This window comes from Heptranchias perlo, chromosome 5 (genome assembly GCF_035084215.1).
Source record: "Heptranchias perlo isolate sHepPer1 chromosome 5, sHepPer1.hap1, whole genome shotgun sequence".
Taxonomy (NCBI): Eukaryota; Metazoa; Chordata; class Chondrichthyes; order Hexanchiformes; family Hexanchidae; genus Heptranchias; species Heptranchias perlo.
The window spans coordinates 58,277,573-58,301,913 of NC_090329.1; the positions used below are offsets into that span (position 1 = coordinate 58,277,573).

Sequence of the window (24,341 nt, forward strand, 5' to 3'; positions counted from 1 at the left end):
CTAGCCCACGATCGTCCACCTCCTGTTCTCCTCCCTCTCCGCCCCGGCCCCCCCCATCACTTATGTGAGTGCTGCTGCCAACGAGGCAGGCCTCCCAAATTGGATCCTTCGACGTGGGCGGCAAGCTGCCTGTGAAGGCACGACAGCCACCAGCAGCTCGCCCCAATTATTCACATGATGCTCGAGGCCCAACTTCAATCATTCCCTGTGCCTAGTTCACACTGGCTGAGCAGCGTGAACAAACCTCTACCCCAATACATATTTAAAACTTTAGTAACGTTATTTGGATTATCACCACTAATACTCTAAGTTTACAACAGTTTGTCCAAAATAAACTAATACGTAAACCTGTTGATGCAATTGGATACGCCAAACGTCACACCCCAGAATAGCTGATTCAACCAAGTCTGCCAAATAATGTGCTAAACAGGAATCCTTTGAGTTCTTTTGTCTTGGATATGCTTCTTGTGTTTAGGTAACTAATTTTTAGATCTTGGATCCCTAAGTTGTGCCTAATAACTAACATAAAATTACTTGCTAAGGGTTGTTGAACCTGCACTCAATTCACTATTGACCCCTGCCCCAGAAATATCAAAAGCAATATTAGTTTGGCTATTTGCACAGCAGAGTTTCTACTCACTCTGGAATAATTTGACATGTCCTTTTTGTTCCTTCTGTTGAGTTTTTGCTTTGCGGAGGGAAATTGAGACTTGTACTTAAATTGTGTATTCCAATGCACTTGAAAGCTGTAAAAGGTTTTTGGAAATCATGTAAAATACAGAGACAAATGTACAACACAACAACAAATGGCACCTCCTGGGATCTTGAATTTGAAAGAAATCTCAGTCTTTTGGGTCTTGACACTGGGTGCAGTCTAACATGTCCTCTGAGAATTTTTCCACTTGAATTGTTGTGGTGTGGAAGGTAAACTTGCTTCGAAGGATTTCTGTGGCTTCCTTCAACACAGTTTGAGCATCTGCATTCTCCTCTGTAATAGCAAGAGTACAATTATCAGAAAGACAATGGTCAGTTTTTTTTTAATTGTAAACAATTTTACAACACCAAGTTATAGTCCAGCAATTTTATTTTAAATTCACAAGCTTTCGGAGATTTTCTCCTTCCTCAGGCAAATGTTTCAAGATCTCCTTGAAGCCTACGCATTTATACATATTGAACAATAATAAATGGTGTTTACAGACTGCCCCTGCAACTGCCCGTTGCCAAGGCAATCACCGTGTTCAGACAGAGAGGTGTTACCTGCAGAACCTCGAATACACATTCAATAAAAAAACAAACAGGGAAAAAAAAACAGAGAAAAAAAAACACAGAGAGAGGCAGAAACATCCGGAAGGCAGAGAGAGCCAGCAAATGACCCATTATATTAAAAACAGATAACATTTGTTCGCTGGTGGGGTAACGTGTAGCGTGACATGAACCCAAGATCCCGGTTGAGGCCGTCCTCATGGGTGCGGAACTTGGCTATCAATTTCTGCTCGACGATTTTGCGTTGTCGTGTGTCTCGAAGGCCGCCTTGGAGTACGCTTACCCGAAGGTCGGTGGATGAATGTCCATGACTGCTGAAGTGTTCCCCGACTGGGAGGGAACCCTCCTGTTTGGCGATTGTTGCGCGGTGTCCGTTCATCCGTTGTCGCAGCGTCTGCATGGTCTCGCCAATGTACCATGCTCTGGGGCATCCTTTCCTGCAACGTATGAGGTAGACAACGTTGGCTGAGTCACAGGAGTATGAACCATGCACCTGGTGGGTGGTGTCATCTCGTGTCATCTCGTGTGATGGTGGTATCTGTGTCGATGATCTGGCATGTCTTGCAGAGGTTACCGTGGCAGGGTTGTGTGGCGTCGTGGACGCTGTTCTCTTGAAAGCTAGGTAGTTTGCTGCGAACGATGGTCTGTTTGAGGTTGGGTGGCTGTTTAAAGGCGAGTAGTGGAGGTGTGGGGATGGCCATAGCGAGGTGTTTGTCCTCATTGATGACATGTTGAAGGCTGCGGAGAACATGGCGTAGTTTCTCCGCTCCGGGGAAGTACTGGACGACAAAGGGTACTTTTTTAAGCTGCAGATTTCTCTGGTTTCCTCTCCAAGCTCTACTACCTCACTCTATTTTAAAGAGATGATCCTCAAATAGCTATTTATTCCTTATTGACTAATAAGGTAAGTAACTTCTGTTGTTTTGAGACGGACATAACTGCAGCCAAAGAATTGCTAAGTGATACTAATCTGCTTAAAGGGATTAGTGTATGGATAGTATTTTCGATGCCAAATAATATACCTCTCAAAAATAACCAATAAATTTAATCTTGAACCTGTAACTGAAGGAACTTTAACTAAAACTTGACAGAGCCAAAATCAGCTACCATGGCGCTGAAAATGGTTGGCAGAATTGCAGAGAAGAAGTGTGTGCTGTTTTTAGTCATCCTTGATAAATAATAGTCTATGTTAGAAATCTCAGGCCAACACCATGAATGTTACCAGGGATGAGAGACTTCAGTAATTTTGAGAGACTAGAGAAGCTACGATTGTTCTCCTTAGAGCTGAGAAGGTGAAGGGGAGATTTAATAGAGATGTTCAAAATAATGATGGGTTTAACTAGTATAAATAAAGAGAAACTGTTTTCACTGGCAGGAGGGTCGGTATCCAGAGGATTTAGATTTAAGGCAATTGGCTAAACAACCAGAGGGGAGATGAGGAAAATTTGTTTTACGCAGCAAGTTTTTATGATCTGGAATGCACTGCCTGAAAGGATGATGAAAGCAGATTCAATAGTAACTTTCAAAGGGGAATTGGATATATACTTGAAAAGAAAAAAATTGCAGGGCTATGGGGAAAGAACAGAGGAGTGGGACTAATTGGATAGCTCTTTCAAAGAGCTGGCACAGGCACAATGGGCCGAATGGCTTCCTTCTGTGCTGTATCATTCTATGATTCTGTGATCATCTCATATCGTTTTTAAAAATTCACCCACCCATTGAGAGAAATCTTCAGTTAGACTGCTGCCTTACACCCAGTCCCCGGGAGACCTGGCATTTCCCATTTATCACAACCTCATTTTGGGAGCATTTGCACTTACACACATCCTTTATCTCTGCTGATCTGAAGTTGCATCACATCCCAAACCAGTGTTGACAGAAAAACAAGTAACAGTAGTAATGATTGCCACAATAAACACTTGAAGGGTTACACACTGACAAATGTTTCATATCTAAATTGGAAGATAAAATTAAATGGTAGTGACAAAGTGTGATTACAGCATCACTCACCAATGGCAATGTGAACAGAAAGCACAGGCTGGTTTAATGTCAGAGCCCAGAGCTGGAGGCAATGCAGGGCTTTCACTCCTTTAATAGAAAGAAGAACTTCCTTCACTGAATTGAAGTCCATTCCTTTTGGGGTACCTAAGTAGGAACAGTAGGATTTGTTTCATTCATATATTTTAAAGAAACAAGGATAATGAAAACTGCTTGAGACTTTAATTAAAGAGGTGCGCATAAGGGATCAGGATTGGAAAGAAGTATCTTCATATCCATTATTCTCTATATGATGTGTTTCCAAGAGATATCTGAGGGAATCCACTGATGTGTTCCCTGGCAGGTTGGAGGAAAATTGTAGTGAGCTGGAGAAGCAACATTAACTGAGGCACTGAAACCGGGCACTGAGCCCATCCTCTGTCAGAGAAAAATAAAAAAGTGACAAAAAAATGGATCTGTTCTTAGTATCTCATTAAATTTCAATTGTTAATAAGGCTGCAGTTATCCTGCGCTTTAGTGACAATACAAAGCCTTTTCAGTTGCCCACTGACACTAAGTGGCAGCATAGCTCGAGTTATTCATTACCTGATTCTAGATCGACTAAAGCTAAGTGGTGTGACACCCATTCAGGGATACTGTCTCGTACTGTTTGGGCTTGGCACTGTGTGGACTATAACTCCAGTGCAGTGTGAAGCCTGGACACTTTATAAACTAATTGCAGAGTCTTTTTCATTGAGTGTGTGGATGGTCCTTGCCATGTTCTCACAACATTAATAAATTGCTATTTGAGGAGTGCACAGAGCTCTCACTGAGCAGGCAAGAGTGCAGTTCACAGTCACAATATAAAACGGGCCACGCTAGGCATATTTCTCACTCCACGTTTACTGGTCTCAGACCAGCAGTCCAGTGTAACTGTAGCCTTCGTTCCACATCAGCTTTGAAGTTATATAATTTCCTTAGTTAAGTTTTAAAGCTTTTAAAACCTTCTTCCCCAATGCCCATTTCCCTCATGTCTCAGGGCTGTTATTGTTTGTATCTGGGTAAGCTTAGTTATTGGAGACAGAAATTGTAGATAAATTAACCTGGGATTTCTCACGTCTTCAGTAATGCTATTTTCCCCATGCTTTTCTAAATCAGTGCCTAGAGAGTTTGCAGTATTTTATGTTGTAGACCAAGAGATCTAATACAAATACTTCTATCTATTGGTGTTTACAAAATAATTTTTATACCTAACAAATCTCATAATTGTTCAAAATAGGAAGAGATGCAAAGAAATTTCCTACAGCCATTTCCCAAACAAAAGAAATCCAAAAAGCCATTGCTTTCTAAAATCATAGCAAAGTAAATACAATTTCTGACACCAGCAGGTTACTCAGTAGGACACAATAATATGCTCACGATAACAAAGCCTTTAATTTATCAACTATTTATAATTAGGATTTTACTATTCTTCACAATCTTGACCAGCATTTGCACATTGTAAGGATATAGTATGAGCATTTATAGGCATTCCCTTACTTCAATAAATGTCAGTGTTTCATATCTGTTTGGGTATGAGCATTCAGATGCGTTACTTTACAGAGTGATCAGCAACACTGTGCAGCCACTTCCAGTTTAGCTATTCTTTCAACACAGCAGTGGGCCCACATTGATCAGTGATAGTTGGGGCAAATCTAACACAATTCAGCATAACCTCACTCAGCTCCTTCCTTGAAAAGAAGAGAAATAAGAAACCAGGCTCCCCTGTTCCAGTTAGCAGACTAGAAACGTGCTTTCTGTAGGCATCTCTGCATTAGTATTAGCACTGTTGTTACTGTGCACTACCACCCCCAATACTAGCACTTGGGGCGTGGTTATCACTGTGCGTTGTCTGAACTGTGGGGAGTGTTAGCACTGTGCGTTGTCTGAACTGTGGGGAGTGTTAGCACTGTACGTTGTCTGAACTGTGGGGAGTGTTAGCACTGTGCGTTGTCTGAACTGTGGGGAGTGTTAGCACTGTGCGTTGTCTGAACTGTGGGGAGTGTTAGCACTGTGCGTTGTCTGAACTGTGGGGAGTGTTAGCACTGTGTAGGGTTTTCAACCCTCCTGGATTGCCCGGGAGTCTCCCGGATTTGCCGATCCATCTCCCTGTCGCCGCTGCTGGCGTCCCGGGAGAAAAGTATTATGTTGCACAGTTCGTGCCTGCGTGCCTCGGCCACCTCCTGTGTAGCTGTACACTAGAGGACGCGATATTTCCCACAAATGCATCCATTATATACTTAATGTAACAGTTCAGCAGAACCAGTCAGAACTGGAATAGAGATACCAGTCAATATGCAGGATGGAGTCTGTCAGCTAGCAGGAGCTGTTGATTAATGCTGTATGTAAGGTTGTTTTAAACCTTAAATCTGTTTTTTTTTGTCTTACAATTTAGTATCATAATGAGCATTAAAACAAGTTAATTTAAAAGTATATTCACCTGGTGTTTTTACTCTCAGAACTAATAGGTAGATTTACTTTTACTGTCATAAATCTATATTTAGGTTTGAATAAGATGTCTCCTCATAGCCGTCTATCTGGTATTTTGATCCTTACCAACAGTCGCTTTTAATCAGTTAGTATTATTTTATACATGTCGTTCTATGAAGTGCACACAAATGACAATTGCATTTTTTAAAATTTATGTAAACATTGATAGTATATATACTGCAGATTTGTCACATTTCCCCCCAAGCAGATTATTGAAAATGTATGGATTGTATTTTTCAAAAAAAAATTGCAATAAAATCTGTCCTACCTTCCATAAGTACACGGAAGACATCTTTTAAAATAGTAATGGTGGTACCCAGGACAAAAATGGAGAAAAAGAATGTAGAGATAGGATCAGCGATTTTATAAGCAGGCTGTAATTGAAAAAGAAACAATAAATGAAACAGGTTAACGTGGTGCTCATATTCAAAAAGGATGATAATATAGACAAAGGCAACTACAGACCCATTCGTCTTAGACAAAGGCAACTACAGACTCATTGGTCTTCAGTTCCATGTGAAATAATAAAATGGATTATAAGATTAATTTTCTCTCCACCTCTCCCAAAGGCATAGCCTCCTTACTGGGGTACAGTTCTATGGATGCTGAATTCCCTTAGATAGCCTTACTCACGTGTTCATTATTCACATGTATGACCCTTGACAGTGAATGTTGGTGGGCTAATTGACCACAGGGGACATCATAGCTCAGGCTAATCATGTTGTCACACGATGTCTACACGAGTCGTTCCAACAGGGGTCACTAAACAGCGATCAGGAGTGAGAATCTGCCTGATTTTCCCCTTCCTCACCCAGCAGAGGTCATATAACTCATCACAGATCAGGGATCAAATCTAAGACTTTCCTGGTCTAATTGGCTCAGAGATTCACTGGATAAATTTTCTGAGCCAGGTTTTGTTAATTCTTTTTACAGCACAATAGCAATTCATCGTGATTGATTCTAAGTGTGAGTCTAGTCGTGCATAAGGCCACGTGTGTCAGATGGCACGTGCTTCAGTTACTTCTCCGAAGAAGAGAATGAAATAGTGAATTCATCATTTCTTACCAATCGTAAAATGCTCCAGGATATGATAGAAGTCTGGATATTCTCCTCTCTCACCCAGGTCCTTCCCTTTTAGTTTACAAGTATCTCCACTAACGGGGTTTTCATCTGCTTTTAATGAAGACTAAAGCCTTTGCCAGCGTTCATAATCCACCCCACCCAATCATTTTGAGATCAGACAACGCAGTTTTGGAGGACCACCTCCATTTTGCTCCCATGAACCACTGCCACCTGTTTTCGGCCTCCACATTCAGTCTGCAAGTCTGTGCAGTTCCCGGCTCAGCCTTTGGACTAGATAAGTGGGCATTCCCCAGTTCCCAACTCGGTCCCTTTCCTGCCAAATCAAGTTGGCCAAACATAGTTCCGCCGCTGACTAAAGCAATTTGCGTTTTTCCCTTGTCTGTTGGATTTCCCTTCCTGCTGGATTTCTCATTATCACTTGTTCAAGTTTCAGGGTCCTTAGCCTTTCCCCCTCATCAGATTTTGATATTCCCTATTGATGGAATAGACTTCCTCATCTGGATTTATCTTCTGATTTTTTGGCACTGGGAAAACTTGCTGTCCTCCTTCAACTGGTGCAATGGGATCTTTAACATCCACCTGAACAGGTAGGCAGGACTTTGGTTTAAAATCTCATCTGAAAGACAGAATTCCCTCAGTACTGCACTGGAGTGATAGCTAAGCCGCATACCTCGTGTGGGGTTCAAAGATGTCGGAGTGCCAACTGAATCAGGCTGACACAGGCAGTATATTTAAATGGTTTAACAATTGCTTTCTTTTTAATGTAAATTTACTTATTCAAACATGATCTGCAGAGTATGATATTGGCTGTTAGACAGTGTCGTTATTTTGTTTCATGAATGAGCACCACTTTATGTGTGAGGGAATTATCAATTTAATTAAAATATTTTCTCATTTCTTAACAGGAAATAATTCCTGTGAACATGGGATATGTTCCACCCCACAGACCTCCAAATTTTATAGGTCATTAAAAGAATTGATCATTCTGTTTTTAAAAAAAGCACCCACCCTATGAGTTCCTGGATTTCCGGTAGCTTCAGGCTGCTGTCTAACTGGTTTAACAGCCTGGCCACTAGAAAGCAATGGGACTATATTCCAGGGGGCTATAATTATTGTAAAGGGTTAATGACTGTTAAAATAATCCACAAAGGAATTTTATACAAGTGTGTTAAATAGTATGCTAAAGAAAGTGTTCAGTGGAATTTCAGCTCAGTTGAAGTATCAGATACCTTCTCAGAAGTTACCCTTTTGTGTTTTTAAAAAAAGTGCTTCTTGATTTCACTCTTAAATGGCCTAGCTTTAATTTTAAGGTTATGCCCTCTTGTTCTGGATTCTCCCACCAGAGGAAATAGTTTCTCTGTATCCACTCTATTGAATCCCTTTATCGTTTTAAACACCCTGATCAGATCACCCTTTTACCTTCAAAACTCAAGGGAATACAAGCCAAGTTTATGCACCCTATCCTCATAGTTTAAGCCCTGGTATCATTCTGGTGAATCTGCGCTGTACCCCCTCCAAGGCCAATATATATTTCCTGAGGTTCTGTGCCCAAAACTTAACCCAGTACTCGAGATAGGGTCTGACCAAGGCTCTGAACAACTGAATCATAACTTCCTCACTTTTAAATTCCAGCCCCCTGAGATAAAGACCAACAATCCATTATCCCTTTTGATTGTGTTCTGTACCTGTGCACTAGCTTTTAGTGATTTGTATGCATGAACACCTAAATCCCTTTGCTCCTCCACAGCTCCTAGTCTCTCACCATTTAAAAAAAAATTAATGTACAAATGTTATTTTCCAGAGGAATTCAGCTTTGAAAGAATTAAAAAGAAAGTTGTAATTCCTTTGTGCTCTATTTTTAGAGCAATGGTTAAGACGATCACTTCAAATTCTTGTGTGCTAGCTCAGTAAAGTCATTAACCCGTTTAAAATAAATGGGTTAATGACTATTAAAATAATGCACAGGAATTTGATGTGACTGCATTCACTAGTGCACTAAAAAGAGATCACAAAGTAATTGCAATCCCTAAGTGTTTTAAACTACATCCGACAATATTTTTTGTGATATTTTCTCACTGTGAATGTTAGATTTACCTCACTGAAATAAACTCATATAATTAATATACAATATAAATAGTCATTATAACACTGCAGGAACCTTAAAGAAGATGACAGTTGCTGCCACAAACACTCCGATGCTCTGAAACAAATCTCCAATGACGTGTATGAAGGCCGCTCTCACGCTGGTGTTGCCCAGATGGTTTGGTTGGGAAGAGTTTGCATCGACTGTGCTGTTTTCCAACTCCTCGTAACCAACTGCACGGCGGTGGCTGTGGCTGTGGAAAGGGTTTGATTGATGGAGTATGACAGCCATTCTGCAACACAAAAAATCTTTAAGAAATCTTATCAAATTCTTTTATTTTCAAGGACTTTGGTGTATTGAATTTTGAGCTATTTCAGCACTTGAAGCTTTTATTTCCCACAAATAATGTCAATGATGTAACCTGCCAAAAACGTTTGGTCAAATTCAAGGGCCATTATATTATGATGTAGACACTAGCCTATCAGTGATATATTTTGTGATTCTGTTGCACTTTGAGCTATCCTAGTGACATTCATCTATTTGACACATTCTTTGTTTGAATATTCAATCCATGGAGCTAGCTTTTCTATATAATTTATATTTCATTTATACTGTTGAATCTCTTTTATGACACTTGTCTGTATTTTACTGCTAATAAAACTCACGTTAAACATTGTCATTCTCAAATGCGTACCCCACTTGCAGTCTTAAATAATTTATTAGGAGGGAAAAATCTCATTTAAACAGGAATATTGTTATTAAATATTCCAGTAATTGGTGACAGTTATGAAAGCACCCTGTAATGTTGCACAAAGCTGCTAATTTGTTACTAATCTTTGATTTAGAGAAACTGATGGGGAGCATACCTCAGTCAGCTGCTTCCCAGATAAGAAAAAAAGCACAGACGATAGTTTGTAACTTTGAACTGACTATTATAGTTATGGTTTATAATACAGTAAGAATTATTCTTGAACTCCTCAGCCCTCATTTAGAGTTTGGCACTCAAAGTAATGACTGTGGGAAGCAAAGCCTTGTGCTACATTTCACGTGTCACTGGGCCTGGCCTACTTTCTGGCCATTGCAGCATACTCCTGCTGAAGTTACAGTGGAAGTATGCTGGAACAGGCATGGATTTTGAGGGCTTACATGTTCTTAAAAGCCATTCAGAAAATATAAGCAGTTATGCTGAGAAAATAAAGACAGGCCATGGATAAGGGATGAGTAATGCCTGTTAGTTGATGTTTTCTGGGTAACCAACATCAAAACACTCGCAGCCTGCTTCCTACCAGACAATTGTGGAGCGTGTTGTAATCAGACCTAGATGAGGATCCAAAGTGACAAATCATTTTCAGAAGGAGATTGCTTTTAAAGTTTACCTTTTATGCCTCATTGGGAATTACATGAAGTAGTGTGGCACTGAGCCTCACAGCACATGAAGGTCCTGGGTTTGACCCTGATCTGTGTAAGGTTAGCTAATCTCAGTAAAAACACTAAAACTGGCCGTAGCCCTTCAGATGAGAGGAAAAGAAAATAAGCCAGGGTTCCAATTCCTGATTCCCATCCAGTGGCCCCTGCAGAAATGTGCACAGGTGGATGTCAGGTGAGAGTGGTTCAGGCTTGACTATGATTTCCACCTTTTTGAAATAATGTCCCAGCACCCACTGTTTAGGTTGACATGTGAAGGGTGAAGTACTGGAGGTCTAGAGCACCTATGGACCTGTGTCCCAATATGAATCAGCAACTTCTTATTTTCTTAGTCAGTGTTTAACTGCAGCTGCTTCTTATGTTTTTAAAAAGCCACACTCATGATGTGTTAATTTTACAAAACAGGAGAAGGAAAGATTCAATGTAAAAACAGGTTTATGAAAAAACAGAGCCATTCAATTTCACCATCATCAATTTAGATTATAGTCTACATTTCTATTGGTAAAAGGTTTTATGCAATTTTTGGGGGGAGTTCTGAAATCAATTATTCTTCATGTGATTAAATGCTCAAATATTCATTAACATTGCTTACATGATATTGACTCCTACTGCGCACCCAGATGTTATAAGCATAACATGGCCTTCAATCTCAAAGTCTTTGCTGATCAGTCGCTGGATAGCAAGGTAGACCAACACCGCCGTCACCACCCAGATTGACAGCACAGAAAGAAGAGCTCCCAGAATCTCTGACACAAAGCAAAAAAACAGACATTTGAGCAAAGCAGTCCTGTTATGATAGTACAGATCCCTGTTGTTTCCACTATCAGATTCCCAGCCAAAAATTGGCATTATATGCATTAAGTGACAATCAGATCTATCTCTGCTCGTTTTAATTAGGTTAACAGCTTTAAAATCGGAGACAGAGGAATTTCATACAACAAGAACTTGCGTTATATAGCGACTTTAATGTAGTAAAATGTCCCAAGACGCTTCATAGGAGCAATCATCAAACAAAATTTGGCACCGAGCCACCTAAGGAGATATTAAGACAAGTGACCAAAAGCTTGGTCAAAGAGGTAGGTTTTAAGGAGCGTCTTAAAGGAGGAGAGAGAGGCGAAGAGGTTTAGGGAGGAAATTCCAGAACTTGGGACCTTGGCAGCTGAAGGCAAGGCTGCCAATGTTGAAGTGATTAAAATCAGGGATGTGCAAGAGGCAGGAATTGGAAGAGCGCAGAGACCTCAGATGGTTGTAGGGCTGGAGAAAGTTACAGAGACAGGGAAGGGCAAGGCCATGGAGGGATTTGAAAACAAGGATGAGAATTTTAAAATCGAGGCGTTCCTGGACCGGGAGCCAATGTAGGTCAGCGAGCACAGGAGTGATGGGAGAACAGGACTTAGTGCAAGTTAGGATACGGGCAGCAGAGTTTTGGATGAACTCAAGTTTATCGAGGGTGGAAGATGGGAGGCCAGCCAGGAGAGTATTGGAATAGTCAAGTCTAGAAGTAACAAGGGCATAAATGAGGGTTTTAGCAGCAGATGAGCAGGGGTGGAGACTGGCGATGTTACGGAGGTGGAAGTAGGCGGTCTTGGTGATGGAGCGGATATATGGTCGGAAGCTCATCTCAGGATCAAACAGGACCCAAGGTTGCGAATCTTGGTTCAGCCTCAGACCGGAGAGGGGTGGAGTCGGTGACGTGGATTGAAGACAATGGCTTCGAACAAGATAACACATTTGCATGATTATATTGCATAACACAATTTCACCCACCTGAGATTTCAGTTAAATTAGCAGCTTAGCCCTGTTTTAGCTGAGCTCACTAATCACAAATAATCATATTTTATAGGTTTTACTCCAAGCCTATTGAATATTTATTTTACCAAATGAGACGGAACATCAGAGTTCAATGTTAAGTTGACATATTATTTGATGCAAAATAATAGCATTTTTTTTTATGACTCCTGAATAAGATATTTGATACAAAAAAGGGAGAAGATTTCCTTTGTTTGCTATTTATATCATCTCATTATTTATTGTACTAGTCACTATTTCTATTGTAAATGCATTCCCTATACTCTGGTTTAGGATTTTGCTACAAATAGTGGCCAGAGAAAAACCTTTCCTGAAGTGATTCTAAATTATAGAGGTTAATGAGTTTCATTTAGATTTACAATAGTGATGCTGGTACTGACTCCCTTGATGATAGTGAGCATGCCATAGATATTCAATAACACAACCATTGCTCAGCAGGAGATATTTAGCTCATTGCCACATTGTTGTAGCAATCGCCTCATTAGTCAAATTCCAGCTGTGAATGAGTTCAAATGAGCGGAGGAATTTTCAGTCCACTCCTCAGTCTCGAGCTGTATAAATTACAATTTTAGCTTGGTGGCTTGAAGAGAGTGAATTCTTTCTCTCACTATGACTTAGGTGCTTTTATATTGTGTTTGTGCCACCAAGATCCCCAAGTGTGCGCCTTGTGCAGTCAGCTGCAAGCCAGATATAAAACTGCCAGGACTCACCAGGACCAGTGGCCCAGAAGACCTGCTAGAAATGGGTCTTCCCAGGAAAATGTTCTAAATTTACCTTTCACTAGTTTGAATTTACAACAGTGACTACACTTCAAAAGTACTTCATTGGCTGTAAAGCACTTTGGGACAACCTGAGGTGGTGAAAGGCGCTATATAAATGCAAGTCCTCCTTTTCTGTTCTACTCTCATTTAACTTAAAGTAATATTCCAGATTTACCTTTTCCATTTTCATAGCAATCTTGTATTCCTCTATACGATCACCTCATGCGCTTCCTTTTTAGGCTGGCAAGCCCAGGTTTCTCCAGTCTTTCCTCATAACTCATGCCTCTAACAACAGAATCGACCTTGTGCCTCGCTTCTGCACTGCCTCTAGCAGTTGAATGTCTCTGTTGTGTCTCGGTAGCCAGAACTGGAAGTAATATTCTGAATAGAGTATTATGTGGTTTGGTCACAAAGGTGCATTGAAGGCCCAGGAAGAGAGGGCCGAAGAGAAAGAGGGCAGTATTTCCTAAAATGTTCCTAAGTGAGCAAAGTGCCAATTTTGGAAAGGTTATCAATTCCCTCTGGAATCGATGATCTTTTGTCCACAAAAAATTTTTTGAGGCCCCAGAGCCTCAACAAAACTTATGCCAGCTCTAAGCTGGTGAGATATCCATTGAGACCTTACAGGGACATAATGGGCAAATTCTTGGGATACCCTGGCAATTCCCTCACACACACCCTCCTAAACATTGGAAGGGGAGGAGTGGAAGACTAGTCTATTAATCCGACTGGAATTTACAATGCCTCTTGCATAGAGTGAAATCCTGGCAGAACCAGATTCTGTCCCAAATTCCATCTCTCTCAGCAAGTGATATACCAAACACTCCACCCTCTCTGGCTCCTGGAATATTGTGGCCTATAATTCTAATTATATTGGGATGCCCTGATGACTCAGTTGGTATTGGGATGATTCTGGGTCATACAAATGAGAACGTTCCCAAGTTTAACCCTTGATCTGAGCTGAATTTGTTGTTACTTGGCTAGACAGGCAGAGAGACAATACAATTGGACTCGGCATTCCCAAGGAGAGAAAAATTGGTTAGATTTCCCATGAGTTGCTAGATATCAGTGAATGGTATCCCAAAATCCCCATCACCTCCGTCTGCTGCAAGACCCTCCTAAAAACCCACCTCTGATCAAGCTTTTAGTCACTTCTCCTAATATCTCTTTCTTTGGCTTGGGTCCATTTTCCTTACCCCTTTGTGAAATACCTTGGGATGTTTTTCTATGTTAAAGGTGTTATATGAATGTAAGTTGTTATTGTTGCAGGAAGTGAGTGTATTCAGACGCCAAGTGCAACTGTGATTGAATAACTCGCTCGCACTCGCAGTTCACAGATGCAGGATGGCCATTTGAGTGAGGTACTAAAGAAACCTTCACATCAGTCAATGCCTTCAGGAGAGGAGAAATGACGAGACATTTAAAAGATTCCTTTAATAAAAACTGCCTTTTAATATTTGAATTTCTAAGTGTCTTGTTAACTGTAGTGAAGAAAATATTTGGTAGCATCCTATCAGATGCTCATTTAAGGAGCATATATAAAGAGTAATCAACATGGATCTAGTAGCAATACATTGTGCTTCATTGATCTGCTGGAATATTTATGTGGCAGCTAAACTAGTAGGTGAGGACTATCGAGTGGATATAGTTTATTTGCATTTTCAGCAAATAAAGTTACTTGAGACTTTGAGAAGACCAACGCTCGTGAAATTAATTACAAATTATCTAGCTCAGTGATTCTCAAACTGTGTAGCAAACCCCACAGACAGAGCAGCACAAGGGGCCTGATTCCTAAACTTCTGCCACCTCCTGCCTGACTTCTGATCCACTTTCATTAAAATAGCAGAAGAATTTCATATGAATGTGTTAACACAGTTGTTATTGGTATTATACAGTGAGATCGGGAGACCCAGAGCGGCAGATTTAAACCAAGCGCGAGAGCAGCAGCAGCAGTAGAGCCTATCGGGAGATCCAGACCCTAACCCAGAGGAGAAACAAACAGAGGGGAAAACTCATGAAGTGCGTCAGAGTGAGGAGCAGCGGAGCCAAGGAATTAGAGCTAATTGCTCAATTTATCATTTATCGTAAGTATTAAGAGCACAATATCCTTTAGCACCGAGGGTAAGTCAGTGTGAGTAGTTTATTGGGAAGTGTTTTTCGTGGATATTGTGTTTAGTGATTAGTGTTTTTTTAGTGGTTAGTGTTTTAGTGTCAGATAAGCAGTAAAGTGCCCTAAAGCTAAACAAACAGTTTAAGTAACTGTCAGCTAACATGGTAAGACAGCCTGTGCCATGTGGGAACTCCAGAAAACTTTGTGTGTCTGGAAAACAAACCGGTATTCAGTGTTCAATACCAGTGAGGGTGATGACATCTCGGGGGAGTGCAGTCAGGAGCAAATCCACGGCACCGTGAGAGACTTGGCTGCATGGGGTGACAAAAGAAATGTAGTTGTTATCGGGGATTCGATAGTCGGGGATAGACAGGCGTTTCTGCATCCGCCAATGTGAGTCCCACATGGTGTGTTGCCTCCCTGGTGCCAGGGTGGAGGACATCACTGAGAGGGGCAGAACATTTTGAGGGGGGAAGGGGAACAGCTGGAAGTCGTGGTCCATGTGGGAGCCAATGACATCGGAAGGAAAAGGGTTGAGGTCCTGTAGTCAGAGTTTCAGGAGCTAGGGAGGAAGTTAAAATGCAGGTCTTCAAAGGTAGCAACCTCCGGATTACTCCCAGTGCCACACGCTAGTGAGTACAGGAATAGCAGGATAAGACAGGTTAATGCATAGCTGGAGCAATGGTGCAGGAGGAAGGACTTCAGATTCCTGGGGCATGAGGGATCTGTTCAAGATGGACAGGTTGTACCTCAACAGAGATGGGACCAATGTCCTCATTTTTTTATTCGTTCATGGGATGTGGGCGTCACTGGCGAGGCCGGCATTTATTGCCTATCCCTAATTGCCCTTGAGAAGGTGGTGGTGAGCTGCCTTCTTGAACCGCTGCAGTCCGTGTGGTGACGGTTCTCCCACAGTGCTGTTAGGAAGGGAGTTCCAGGATTTTAACACAGCAACGATGAAGGAATGGCGATATATTTCCAAGTCGGGATGGTGTGTGATTTGGAGGGGAACGTGCAGGTGGTGGTTTTCCCATGTGCCTGCTGCTGTTGTCTTTCTAGGTGGTAGAGGTCGCAGATTTGGGAGGTGTTGTCAAGGAAGCCTTGGCGAGTTGCTACAGTGCATCCTGTGGATGGTACACACTGTGGCCACAGTGCGCCGGTGGTGAAAGGAGTGAATGTTTAGGGTGGTGGATGGGGTGCCAATCAAGCGGGCTGCTTTGTCCTGGATGGTGTTGAGCTTCTTGAGTGTTGTTGGAGCTGCACTCATCCACGCAAGTGGAGATATTCCATCACACTCCTGACTTGTGCCTTGTAGATGGTGGAAAGGCTTTGGGGAGTCAGGAGGTGAGTCACTCGCCACAGAATACCCAGCCTCTGACCTCCTCTTGTCACCACAGTATTTATATGGCTGGTCCAGTTAAGTTTCGGGTCAATGGTGACCCCCAGGATATGGGGGATTCTGTGATGGTAATGCCGTTGAATGTCAAACGGAGGTGGTTAGACTCTCTCTTGTTGGAGATGGTCATTGTCTGGCACCAATGTTACTTGCCACTTATGAGCCCAAGCCTGGATGTTGTCCAGGTCTTGCTGCATGCGGACTCGGACTGCTTCATTATTTGAGGGGTTGCGAATGGAACTGAACACTGTGCAATCATCAGCAAACATCCCCATTTCTGACCTTATGATGGAGGGAAGGTCATTGATGAAGCAGCTGAAGATGGTTGGGCCTAGGACACTGCCCTGAGGAACTCCTGCAGCAATGACCTGGGGCTGAGATGATTGGCCTCCAACAACCACTACCATCTTCCTTTGTGTTAGGTATGACTCCAGCCACTGGAGAGTTTTCCCCCTGATTCCCATTGACTTCAATTTTACTAGGGCTCCTTGGTGTCACACTTGGTCAAATGTTGCCTTGATGTCAAGGGCAGTCACTCTCACCTCACCTCTGGAATTCAGCTCTTTTGTCCATGTTTGGACCAAGGCTGTAATGAGGTCTGGAGCCGAGTGGTCCTGGCGGAACCCAAACTGAGCATCGGTGAGCAGGTTATTGATAAGTGCCGCTTGATAGCACTGTCGACGACACCTTCCATCACTTTGCTGATGATTGAGAGTAGACTGATGGGACGGTAATTGGCCGGATTGGATTTGTCCTGCTTTTTGTGGACAGGACGTACCTGGACAATTTTCCACATTGTCGGGTACATGCCAGTGTTGTAGCTGTACTGGAACAGCTTGGCTAGAGGCGCAGCTAGTTCTGGAGCACAAGTCTTCAGCACTACAGCCGGGATGTTGTCGGGGCCCATAGCCTTTGCTGTATCCAGTGCACTCAGCCGTTTCTTGATATCATGTGGAGTGAATCGAATTGGCTGAAGACTGGCTTCTGTGATGGTGGGGATATCGGGAGGAGGCCGAGGTGGATCATCCACTCGGCACTTCTGGCTGAAGATGGTTGCAAACGCTTCAGCCTTGTCTTTTGCACGCACGTGCTGGACACCGCCATCATTGAGGATGGGGATGTTTACAGAGCCTCCTCCTCCCGTTAGTTGTTTAACTGTCGTGAGGAGGTTAACTAGTGCTGGGGGAGGGTTTAAAGTAATTTGGCTGGGGGATGGGCACCAGGAGGAAACGTTAAAGAGGAGAAACAAAGCACACCGAGGGCTGGGAGAGACAAATAGCACTAGAATAAAGAATAGATCAGAAATAGGAGGGATCTGACAGGGGGTAAATGCGACGCCGTCTAAGATGAGATTGGAGTGCATGTGTGTAAATGCACATAGCGTGGTAAATAAAGTTGGTGAGCTGCAGGCACAAGTCGTGACATGGGACTATGATATAGTAGCAATAACAGAGACCTGACTCAAAGAAGGGGAGGATTGGGTACTTAATATTCCTGGCCATCAGGTATTCAGGAAAGATCAGGAATGAAAGGAAGGAGGGGATGGGTGGCAGTACTGATCAAAGAAACTATTATAGCACTGGAAAGGGATGATGTAGTTTTGGGTTCAAAGACAGAGAACCTATTTGGTTCGAAGTAAGGAACAATAGAGGAGCTATTACGTTACTTGGTATATACTATAGGCCACCAAATAGTGGGGAGGAGAACATTCGCAGGCAAATTACAGAAAGATGCAAGAACTATAGAGTTGTGATAATGGGGGACTTCAATTATTCCAATGTAGTCTGGGACAGTAACAGTGTAAAGGGCAAAGAGGGGGAGGAATTCCTGAAAAGTATTTGCGACTTTCTGGAAGAGTGTGTTTCCAGCCCAACCAGGAAGGAAACAGTGTTGCACCTAGTTCTGGGGAATGAAATGGAGCAGGTGGAGCATGTTTCAGTGGGGGAGCACTTGGGGAACAGTGATCATAATATCATCAGTGTTAGAATAGTTATGGAAAAGGACAAGGAACAATCAAATGTGAAAATGCTTAACTGGAGGAGGGCAAATTTCAGTGAGTTAAAAAGGAATCTTGCCCAGGTGGATTGGAATCAAAAATTGGTAGGCAAAACAGTAATTGAACAATGGGAGGCCTTCAAGAAGGAGTTGGTTCAGGTACAGAGTTGACACATTCCCACGAGGGGGAAAAGAAGGGCATCCAAATCTCGAACTCCCTGGATCATGAAAGATATAGAGATTAAAATGAAACAGAAAAAGGAGGCGTATGATGAAGGTAAGGTTCATAATACAGTAGGGAACCAACAACAACATGCATTTATATAGCGCCTTTAATGTAGTGAAACATCCCAAGGCACTTCACAGGGGCGATTTTTCAGTACAGAAAGTACAGTGTAGATCTAAAAAAGAGAATATGAGGGGCAAAGAGAGAGTATGAGAATAGATTAGTGGCTAACATAAAAGGGAACCCAAAAGAGTTTTATAAATATGTAAATAGTAGAGGGGTAGTCAAAGGAAGTGTGGTATTAGGGACAAAAAAGGAGGCAGAGAGCATGCCTGAGGCACGAAATGATACTTTGCATCCATCTTCACTAGAGAAGAGGATACTGCCAATGTAGCGGTAAAGGAGGAGGTAGTAGCGATATTGTATAGGATAAAAATAGATAAAGTGGAGTGCTTAAAAGATTGGCCGTGACCAAAGTAGAAAAGTCACCCGGTCCAGATGTGATGCATCCGAGGTCACTGAGGGAAGTAAGGGTGGAAATTGCGGAAGCTCTGGCCACAATCTTCCAATCCTCCTTTGATATGGGGATGGTGCTGGAGGACTGGAGGATTGCAAATGGTACACCCCTGTTTAAAAAAGGGGGGCAGTCAGCCTAACATCGGTGGTGGGGAAAGTTTTATAGACAATAATCCGGGACAAAATAAATTGGCTCTTGGAAAAGTATGGGCTAATAAATGAAAGTCAGCACGGATTTGTTTAAGGAAAATCGTATTTGACTAACATGATTGAGGTCTTTGATGAAGTGACGGAGAGGGTTGATGAGGGTAATGCAGTTGATGCTGTATGTGGACTTTCAAAAGGCATTTAATAAAGTACCACATAATAGGCTTGTTAGAAAAATTAAAGCCCATGAGATTAAAGGGACGGTGGAAGTGTGGATACAAAATTGGCTAAGGGACAGAAAGCACAGAGTAGTGGTGAACGGTTGTTTTTCAGACTGGAGGGAAGTATAGAGTGGTGTTCCCCAGGGGCCAGTATTAGGACCATTGCTCTTTTTGATATATATTAATGACCTGGACTTGGGTAAAGAGGGTATAATTTCAAAGTTTGCAGATGACACAAAACTCTGAAATGTAGTAAACAATGCGAGGGGGATGATGCAGAGATTATAGTTCAGGAGGAGGAGTGTGAAATATTGGATGGGACAAACATAGTGAGAGAGGAAGTATTAAGGGGTTTAGCATCTTTGAAAGTAGATAAATCACCAGACCCAGATGAAATGTATCCCAGGCTGTTAAGAGAAGCAAGGGAGGAAATAGCAGAGGCTCTGACCATTTTCTAATCCTCCCTGGCTACAGGCATGGTGCCGGACAATTTGGAGGACTGCTCACATTGTACCGTTGTTTAAAAAGGGAGATAGGGATAGACCGAGTAATTATAGGCCAGCCAGCCTAACCTCGGTGGTGGGCAAATTATTGGAATAAATTCTGAGGGACAGCATAAATTGTCATTTAGACAGGCACGTGTGAATCAAGGACAGTCAGCATGGGTTTGTTACAGGAAGGTAGTGTCTGACTAACTTGATTGAATTTTTTTTAGGCGGTAACAAGGTGGGTCAATGAGGGTAACGCATTTGATGTAGTCTACATGGATTTTAGCAAGGTTTTTGACCAGGTCCCACATGGCAGAATGGTCAAAAAAGTAAAAGCCCGTGGGATCCAAGGGAAAGTGGCAAGTTGGATCCAAAATTGGCTCAGTGGTAGGAAGCAAAGGATAGTGATCGACAGGTGTTTTTGTGACTGGAAGGCTGTTTCCAGTGGGGTTCCACAAGGCTCAGTACTAGGTCCCTTGCTTTTTGTGATATATATTAATGATTTGGACTTGAATGTGGGGGGCATGATCAAGAAGTTTGCAGATGATACAAAAATTGGCCGTGTGGGTGATAGTGAGGAGGAAAGCTACAGACTGCAGGAAGCTTTCAATGGACTGGTCAGGTGGGCAGAAAAGTGGCAAATAGAATTCAATCCAGAGAAGTGTGAGGTAATGCATTTGGGGAGGGCAAACAAGGCAAGGGAATACACAATAAAATGGGAGGACATTGAGAGGTGAAAAGGAACAGAGGGACCGTGTTCACAGATCCCTAAAGATAGCAGGACAGGTGGATAAGGTGGTTAAGAAGACGTATGGGATACTTCCCTTTATTAGTCGAGGCATAGAATATAAGAGCAGGGAGGTTATGCTAGAACTGTATATAACAGTTAGGCCACGGCTTGAGTACTGCGTACAGTTCTGGTCACCACATTACAGGAAAGATGTGATTGCACTAGAGAGGGTACAGAGGAGATTTACGAGGATGTTGCCAGGGCTGGAGAATTTTAGCTATGAGAATAGATTGGATAGGCTGGGGTTGTTTTCTTTGGAACAGAGGAGGCTGAGGGGAGATTTAATTGAGGTGTATAAAATTATGAGGGGCCTAGATAGAGTGGATAGGGAGGACCTATTTCCCTTAGTAGAGGTTTCAGTGGCCAAGGGGCATAGATTTAAAGTAATTGTTAGAAGGATTAGAAGGGAGCTGAGGAAAATTTTTTCACCCAGAGGGTGGTGGGGGTCTGGAACTCACTGCCTGAGAGGTTAGTAGAGGCAGAAACACTCAACTCATTTAAAAAGTACCTGGAAATGCACCTGAATTGCCGTAACCTACAGGGCTACGGACCAAGAGCTGGATATTCACAGATATTAGCAGTAGGGGTGCTACAGTTAGCTACATGATCTCAGGGTTAGGGAAGGGAACATTCACTAAGATTTCTGCTCTTGATCCAAGCACGAGTACCCCCTATTTGAATTGTACATTTGCGGATACAAGGGCTACTTGGGTGGTTGTTTTCACATCTTCACACCCTTTTCTTGGAGAATAGTGTGAAGTAGTGGAAGGATTCATAGGCTGATCAACAGTCTGACAGATCCTTCCATGGCCGTAACCATCATTAACCAGCCGAAAGGATGGTTAGTGCTATACAGGGTTTTATGGGCCCACCAAAATCTATACGATGAGGCGTGGGAAGGAATAGGCCACACACCAACACCTGTATTCTCATTGGATGTCAACCCAGAATTCAGAGCCAGGGACCGTCTGGACCAGGTTCGAACCCTGCACCTTCTGACTCCGGCAGGAATGCTACCACTAAGCCAAAGGCTCACTCTGTCACTTAGGTGAGATACCAGAACATATCAGTGCCCATGGAACTGTATGGCAGTGAGAAAGTCAGGGCCTTCAGGAGAAAAGGAGAGGGGAAAAACTGGAGGGCAAAATTGGAGAGAAAAACCTCTTTTTAAAAAGGTTTATTTACTCCCCATATCAAAGACTTTTTCACCATTCCTGGTCTAAGAGAACAGGAATGTTATTTCTTCCCATATCTTTTTCCCTATACCAATCTTGACTTAATCACTGGGAGGTTTCTGACGGTGCTCTGAGATGACTTGGCTGCTATTTTCCTGTCTTCTCTGGGGAAACACTTAACATCCTATAGATGCACCGTTGGAAGTCCATTACACTGTGGGAAGGATAACCTATAGAGCAGCATCATTTCACTTGCTGCAGCTGCTTAAAGGGATAGGTCAAAAATTGAATAAATGACTCCTCCTGATGTTTGCCCTTCTTCAAAGAATACTTATGGGCAGAGGTGGAAAGCAGCGGAGCAGCACCGCAAACTGAAAAAACTGGAAGAGAGTCCCAAATCCATGGTCAGCTTTAGCCGCCAAATAACCCCAAACGCCTCTTCCATACAGGCGTTCTATCTAGGAGGATAAGCTGGGGTGATGACGAAGCAAAATGTGAGGTCAGATGTGGCCCCGCATTCCATTGCGGGGTGAACAAGCGGTGGATGGAGTGATCTGTGCCCTCACCTTTGGGACAGAGGCAAATTTGTGCTGCCATTTTCAGAGGTGGGTATTTGACGGGAGGTATGCCAGCCCCATTTTCCACCCTTGTATCACACGTAAACAGGCCATGTCCAGAAGTTCCAGGCCATTATGTCCCACTTCACTGAGCTTTTGAAAAGTGCAGAAACTGCTGGCTTGTAGTCCAAGTTGTCCTGCTATTATAGTGCCAATAGAGATAGGGGTGACTGTTTGTCTTTAGCACTCCCAGCAAAGAGCTTTGTGTGTGGAAGCACATATCAGGAATTCAGGTATGAATCCCCATGATTTTATGTCTATTAATTTTAAGATAACAATTTACCCTATAGTTCCAGAATCAGATGGTCACAGGCTGCTAAATACTCAAGCACCTGCCGAGTTCATGAGAAACTGCAGTCAATTCTCAGCTCTGCTGCTAGGTGGAGCACCTCACAATGTTATGGACATGAGAGGTCCTCGTTGGGGAAGAGCATGAATACCAAAGCAAATGTAGCACCTTCATTTACCAAATGATATTGCTAAAAGTAATTAATTTGATTTTTCAGTTATTTCTAATAGTGATAAACAGTGGCTTTGTTTGTCAGTAAAATAATGTTCAGGAACAAAACTATTCGAGAAATGAACAAAAAGCAAAATACTATAAGTCTGAAACAAAAACAGAAAATGGGCCTTCACCAACACACACATGCAAATGAGATGGACAGCATAGGGCATCAGAATGCCTGTCATTTATGCCCTCTTAGACATCATTCCCATCAGTGTAACTTACAAAATAATAAAAGAGGCATAACCTTGTCATAAGCAGATCTGCCCAGCAGAAGTAATCCATTTAAAGGTGCCTGCAGTCTGGACAGCATTTGTCCATATCTCAGGTTTGCCAACATATTCTGAGAATTCTTGGTTTATTATGACGAGGTAATGAGCTGCACTTCAAACTGCCAGAGTGAGTGACTCTCTGGTCATCAGCACCTTTATGACCCCCACCCACATTAAGGAATACCATGGAGAAGCAGGTGTTTCCCTTTGGGCTTCCTCTGATTACAATCTTGATAGGAGAGGAGGAAGAGAAGAATAGAATAGAGCAAAGGAGAGCATAGCATCATCAGAGGATGAGGGCAATTTCCCCCTCACTGAACAATGAGTCTATAGGCCCCAGAGAAGAAGAGCTATGTGTTTCCAACTTCAAATTCACTAAGGAAGTCCTGGGTGGACTATGCCAGCATCTGCAGCCCAGATAAAGTAACTGAACAACTCTGCCAGTAGCTGTCAAAATCCTGCCCTGCTGGCATAAATGGCCCTGTGGATTTTCAGCCCTGATGTTCTGGGATACCAGAAACTCATTAAGATTTACTAAATAAGATTACCTGAACTGCTAAGAAATATTCGCTAGCAATTTCAGGACTATGAATTGCCTGCTTTTTAGCATTTCTCCCAAGCATTTGGAATTTGTTTGTAAGTATAATTTTATTAACAAACATATCTGTTTTTATTTTTCACCCCAGCCAAATTTTCTCTCCTCTTCTCTTCAGGGCTTCATGCTGGGATACAGAATCACAGGTGATGACATCCCCTGGTACCTCACCAAGTGATCATTGTTCATGTGTGAGTTTTTAAGACTCTCCTTAAAACTTGCCTCTTTGACTAAGCATTTAGTTCTCATATCTCAGTGTCAATTTTTGTCTTATTACGTTCCTGTGAAGCGCCTTGGAATGTTTTTGCCTATGTTAAAGGCGCTATATAACTGCAAGTTGTTGTTGACAGTGAGTGTC

The 24,341-nt window shown here is 42.4% G+C and overlaps 1 protein-coding gene across 1 annotated transcript in view; it reads right to left on the bottom strand.

Moving 5' to 3' along the window:
* Positions 1-674: 674 nt before the first annotated feature.
* The window catches only part of slc30a2 (solute carrier family 30 member 2), a 69,201-nt gene continuing 45,534 nt past the window's right edge, over positions 675-24,341 (bottom strand). The window contains exons 4-8 of the mRNA XM_067983775.1: positions 10,953-11,106; positions 9,011-9,227; positions 6,038-6,143; positions 3,274-3,408; positions 675-988 (exon numbers count right to left, since the gene is read on the bottom strand). Of these exons, the coding sequence (XP_067839876.1) occupies positions 843-988; positions 3,274-3,408; positions 6,038-6,143; positions 9,011-9,227; positions 10,953-11,106 (758 nt within the window). The 3' untranslated portion in view covers positions 675-842. The remainder of the gene's footprint in view (positions 989-3,273; positions 3,409-6,037; positions 6,144-9,010; positions 9,228-10,952; positions 11,107-24,341) is intronic.